General features: G+C 39.2%; 1 protein-coding gene across 1 annotated transcript in view; it reads right to left on the bottom strand.

Annotated features, from left to right (window-relative positions):
• The window catches only part of LOC122154967 (ovalbumin-related protein Y), a 19,295-nt gene extending 16,218 nt beyond the window's left edge, over positions 1–3,077 (bottom strand). Inside the window, exons 1-3 of the mRNA XM_042808600.1 lie at positions 3,068–3,077; positions 1,133–1,317; positions 548–613 (exon numbers count right to left, since the gene is read on the bottom strand). Of these exons, the coding sequence (XP_042664534.1) occupies positions 548–613; positions 1,133–1,317; positions 3,068–3,077 (261 nt within the window). The remainder of the gene's footprint in view (positions 1–547; positions 614–1,132; positions 1,318–3,067) is intronic.
• Positions 3,078–6,045: the final 2,968 nt, after the last annotated feature.

Here is a 6,045-nt window from a genome sequence, read left to right as displayed (position 1 = left end):
GGGAAAGGGAAAGGGAAAGGGAAAGGGAAAGGGAAAGGGAAAGGGAAAGGGAAAGGGAAAGGGAAAGGGAAAGGGAAAGGGAAAGGGAAAAGGAAAAATCTCCTTGTCTTTTACAAGCCCCACATTGTGCTTGGAGAACCCAAGTGAATGAGGACAGGTCTGGGAGCATGGCTCCCAGAATAGTGTTATCTTTCCAAATGTATCAAGTGACCATTGAGAAAAGCACACAGATGGTTCGTGTGCGATCCTCCAGCAAGCCCTACAAGAATGCAAGCTCTTATCAATCTAGGAAGGTGTCCTGGTGCTCAAAATGTCCTTCAAATATCCTACCAATTTTTCTGGCGCAACATGTGTAACCTGCCTTCTTTTTGTGTTTGTTTGTTGTTGTTTTTTGATTTAACAAATTTGAGTTTTCCACTTGGATATCTTGGGTTGAGAACATTATCTAGGGTTTGGGAAGGAGCTGGACCTATTTGAAGCACATTCAGAAGAGTTTTAAGTTCCGTTCTCAGGGAAAAAAATGTGTGTGAGAGAAAAATGAATGTACCTTAGGTCTCTGTACCTTTGTCTGGCTGCTTCCTCCAAGTCCTGCAATGCTGTCAAAGTGAAGAGCCTGCAAATGGAAGTAGCAGAAGAAGAGATGAAGTGTGTGAAGTCCACTGAGAGTCACTAGATTTTGTGTTCAAATTCTGGGCTTGAAATAACCAATGGCTGAACTGAGAAGTTTCATGTGAGCTTGAAATTCATTTTTTTACTGCATGTGCTACTCTGAACATTTTTTGATAGGATCTTCCAGTTAGTTCACATGATTTCTGAATGTTTCATCTTTTATACGTGACAGTTTGTTCATTTTATCTGGAAGGAGTCAGGTTTGTGAGATAATATAAGCTGAAGCAGAGATCTCCTTAGTAGAAACTACTGTTACCCTTCATAGTGAAAAGCAGTGATAACTGAAAAGTTAGCTCCTGATCTAAACTTCATGGTTCAAAGTCCTTCTTCTAGCCAAGTTCAAATCCAGTGGCAAATGTACAGTGGCTGACCACTCAAGTGGAGAAAGTCTCAAAGATATTCATGGATAACTTGTACTAGTGACCAGGATCAAAATGAGCTTGTATTCATTTGCATAACTTACTTTCTCCATCTGATACTCAGTGTTGCCTCTTGCTCCCATATAGACCATGGCCAAGGCTGCAATGATGCTCAGGGGGGAATACAAGATGTTCTCATTTGTGTGCTGGACTTTCAGCTCATTGAATACATCGAAACAAAATTCTGCATTTGCTGCACTGATGGAGCCCATCCTGAAATCAGTGTTGTCTGAAACAAACAGAAATAGAACTGTGCAGTGTTGATATGTAATGCACTTGTAATGAAAAGTACTTTCTGTAGCCCAGAAGCTGCTTGTTCATTGCTGTTTCTGTGATGCTGAAACAATAATGTAAAGCCTAAAAATTCTGTGATCATTAGAAATATTCTAAAGACTGACCCATTGTTTCCCAAATGTATGTTTACTTTCCTTCAGAAAGGTACTGGCTCTTTATAAAAACACTATGTTGTATTTGCCCTTTAGGAAATAGACAGTTTCACCTGTGCTTCAGTATGACAAATACAGTGTGGACTGGATGAGTTTCCCTATAGCCATCCAGAGAACTGTGGGTGATTTCTGAGACAATATAAATACATTTCATTTCTTCTGTGTCTACTCTGGACCATACTCTGGATATTTAAATCAAATGTAATCACCTCACAATAGTCTTAGTTTGTTTCAAACTGCTCCTTTGTACAACTGGGAGGTTGCTTTTCTGTAATTTATAGGAAAAATGGGAGTGAATTTCTTTGTAAATCTACCCAGTTGCTTAGATGCCAAAGTATAGCTTTAGTGGGCTTCTTCTCTATATTCTCTATAAATTCTCTATGTTCTCTATAATTCTCTATATTCTCTATAAATGTTTTTGACATTTAATCTCTGCTGATTCCATTTCTTTGTTGACAAAAACAAAAACAAAAAACAAGCATATATATACCATAAATATAGAGTTTGGCTAAATTGCTTGATGCACTGTAAAGCACTGTGATTAGATCAGCCAGGTGAAGATCTTGTACATGCAATTTAATGTCATGACTTAGGGGAATTTGTTGAAATCTTCTCTTTCTTGAATCTGTGACCAAGAAAGCTGAATACTGCCCTCCTCTATCTAAAACAGTTTGAGTTGGAGTAATAGCATATCCAAAGTTTGGAGCAGACTTACTACATGACCTGAGAGGTTCCTGGTGCTAACAACTGTAGAACCACAGGCTCTGTGAATCATCCCACTGTACCTCACCTGTGTTCTCCAGGGAGCGAGACTGACAAATCAGAAATTTTTTCTTCCAAAAATATTTTTTACATATCTGTCTTATATATGGAAAGTAATGCCTCCTATTTATTTTCATGGAAACTACAATAGATACATGGAGCGTATTCAATATTATTATTATAAGTACAATAACTTAATTTCCTTGAGCAGATTCTCAGCCACAAAACATTATTTTTCAATACAGCCACACAATTAGCTATGCATTTTTGCCAACAGCGCACAAGAATCTGCATTTCCTGCTGGTAAAAGTCTGTACCAGTGGAGACGAACCACTGTGGCTGTCGCCACTGCTGAAATACACCACCCATTGCCTCATTGTACTCAAATCCACTTTTTGGTCTCCATAAACATTCAGCAAGCATCGATGAATGTCAATGGATGCCATTTTTTCCACAAGGAGGAATTCAATGACACACTTTGCTTCAGTTGCACTTCCATGTCAGACACCATTCTGTCAGACCTGCCCCTCTGTTCCCATCTGTCACACAGCAACAGCATGTAATGGGATGCTGGTGGGAAGGTTCAGCCTCTACTGCCATACCACCAACATCTGCCTCCGATGTCATGGGCCGACATCATAAAATAGAAAGCAGCCCTTTTTTTCCTTTAAGTTCACATAATATTTCTGTGGGGTTTTCTCGGTGGCTTTTTTTTTTCCCCTATTCAAGAATACAACTTAGAAGTTATATTTTATTTGGAGAAGTACTTACAGAAAAACATCAAAGAGGCGTGTAATAATCCAGCTTGCCAGTTGAACCTAAACAGATTCCCTGAGTCCTTGGTGATATATACAGTACCCTTTCGGACACTCCCCCTGTTAGCCTTCTAAGAGTCATCCTTTGAGTTACTACCCTTGTCATTGCCTTTTGATTCATTGTGCTTGAAACCACTGAGTAGGCCAACATTAGACTGGTACTCTCTTTGGAGAAAGCCAAATTTTATTTTGTGAAGTAAAACCTCATAGAAGAATGTAATTATTCAGGCTTTTCTTGTATCAATGTACCAAGTTCAAGTCTAACATGTCTCTACATGTGCTCTTCAGAATTTAAACTTTAATTTGATTGAGCTATATCGATAGTTAGAGCCAAACAAATAATGAATACACACACATAAAAATTAAAAAAAAAAAAATACTCTAAAAAAAAAAAGAATAAACATAATACGCTTCAAATAAACTTAGCTCTAAAATCAGATTAAAAAAAAAAAAAAAAAAATCAGATCAAGGGATTCTCCCAGTCAGATGAATCTAAGGATCCCAAAATATTACGAGAAAATTAGACGTGATTGGAGAACAAGAAGACCCATCACCATTCACCATTTAATGAGCACCCCCTGCTAAAGCTGAGTCAAGAGTAGTCCCATATTACCAAGGAGTGCAAGAAAGTCCATCAATCCCTGGAAACCATTCTTCTTTTTAAGACTGTATCTCCTTTCCAGCTGTTTAGTTTCTTCTCATCTCTGGGGCACTGTAATTACAGAATTTACTGTAGCACTGCTCCCAAGATGGATGGGGGAAAAGTGTGATATATATGTGATCTCTCACTACAGTATGCAGAGAAACATAAGGATGCTTCTCGTGAATGTAGAGAAAATAATGCAGTTCCAAGCAGAGCCAGCTGCAGGATGGTCATTCTATTCAGAGGATTTTGTAATACATTGCTTTCCATGTAATAAAAACAAAGCTTTATGGTTTTTTTTAAGGAATAAAATCATATTGAAAAATGTTTTGGTCTGCCAAAAGAGTTTGAGGACAGGAGAAGCTTATAGTTAGTACTTGTTAAAAGCTCAGCTCCATCTGTTTCTGCACCTAGGCAAGATGGAAGCTTTTCAATGAAAGTTTGACTATATCTGATGTAAGCCAAAGGCTGTGCTGCATACATGTGAGAGGAGAATGCACATTTTGTTGAAACTTCAGAGCAGAGGTGTTGGGATGAATTAGAGAACTCAGTGTGGATGGGGAAGAGGAAGAGATTTGGGGAACAGTCTGAAAGTGTTTGTTGCCTTGTGAAGGCAGAGCCAAGAGTATTCAGATATTCAGAAATGAATGCTGAACAGCCTAGTGGAATTCAAGGGATGGTTGGTGGTCAGGTTTTGATTTTCATTCTTCATAGGTCGTGACAACAAGGCCCATTGTACATGCACAAGCTATTCCCATAGATCTTCTGTACCTCCTATTTTACTATGGCAGGTAAATAAACTACCAAATCTGTCTGAAAGAACATTCATGGTCTGTTAGACAATCATAATGCACAATATCAAATATAACACAATTCTAAAAAGCTATTACTCTTTATTGAATAATACCCTTGATGAGCACTAAAGAAGAAAATCCGGCTTCTGTAAAGCCCAAGGGAATGAATAATAAAATCCCCAATTTTTGTACATTAAGGCAGACAATACGCAGTGGTTGTGGTACCCACTGGTAAAGGTGAAAGGGTGCTCCTTTATCCCAAGCAGCGTGTTTTGTGTTGCTGAAATTTAGCCATGTGTGTATGTGCAGACCATGATAACTGGAGTGGCTTTCAGTTTCTACACTCAGAATGAGTATTTTTTTGTCTGTCGATGTTACAGTAGTTACATGAGGGGTAGGAAAATCTACAGATAGTAAGCAGCTTTCCTCCTATCTTGTTTAATGTTCCTTTTTCAATAGCTTTTACTTTATCTTGTCAAACTTTTCCTGCCCGAGAGCTTAAGTTTTGTTACAGTGTATAGTGTCTTCTCTTATGCTCCCATTTTCACATGTTTACATCAGGGTTTCAGCTGCAAGTCAGGTGGGTACTCAAACATGCCTCCAAGGCTTCCTTGAAGAACTTTCCTAGGTACCCACAGTCCTTTTTATGCTTGGTTTCAATGTCCTTGTCCTCTCTGGGCATCTATGGAGCATGCACCTGTAAAACACAGCTAGCCCTGCACATATGAATAGTGTTTTCATCTCTTGGACTAACATCCAAGATTTTCTCAATAAACATTTTGCTTTACTGTCTCCTCTAGAAAAGGACATGAAGGTGTTTTTGATGTTCTCTCATTCAGTATGTTTGCCTACTTTGTGTACTCTACCTCTGCAATAGCACAATCACCACAACAGTTTTGCACAGTCCTCAGCACACAAAACGTGGTTTTGTAATTTTAGATAGGGTGTTAGGCCAGGGGAAATCAGAGGCACCTCTTGAAATTCAAGAGTCATGAATGCAAGCAAGACAAATTGGTTGAACTCTGTTCCAGATCTGTGTTTGTCCCAGAAAGAGGTCAGCAAGGACTCTGCTGCCCTTTTCCTCTGTCAGGAAGTCCATTGTGAAGCTGTTCCTAAACCAATTCATGGGGTTTGCCATTCCTCCTTACTGTTGGCATAATCAAGGACACAGTAAGCAGTAGAAATGCAGCTCTTTCCAACGTTTATCTGTTCAGACTTTCACCTTTCATTTCAAGTGGTTGCTCAGCAGCTCCTGTGTAGTGCTTGAGGGTGATGTTTTCTTATGCCTTGGACCCGTTCATGCCATAGCTTGTCCATCTGCATCACATTGAGCAGAGGCTATTCTGGCATCTCTCAAAGTCCTTTAATGAGCCAAGGTGTGGCCAGAACAGCCTAATTTACAGAATTTCGGATGCTTTTTGCACCCATGTTATTTGTTGTGCTGGAGATGATCAGCTCTGTTGCGCATACAGTCTTAGGCAGTTGGCAGTGGTTGAC

This window comes from Centrocercus urophasianus, unplaced genomic scaffold, assembly GCF_019232065.1.
Source record: "Centrocercus urophasianus isolate 14NV4802_14NV808 unplaced genomic scaffold, USGS_Curo_1.0 seq_11, whole genome shotgun sequence".
Taxonomy (NCBI): Eukaryota; Metazoa; Chordata; class Aves; order Galliformes; family Phasianidae; genus Centrocercus; species Centrocercus urophasianus.
Note: the sequence above shows the minus strand (reverse complement) of the source record. Positions and strands in the feature narration are given on the sequence as shown.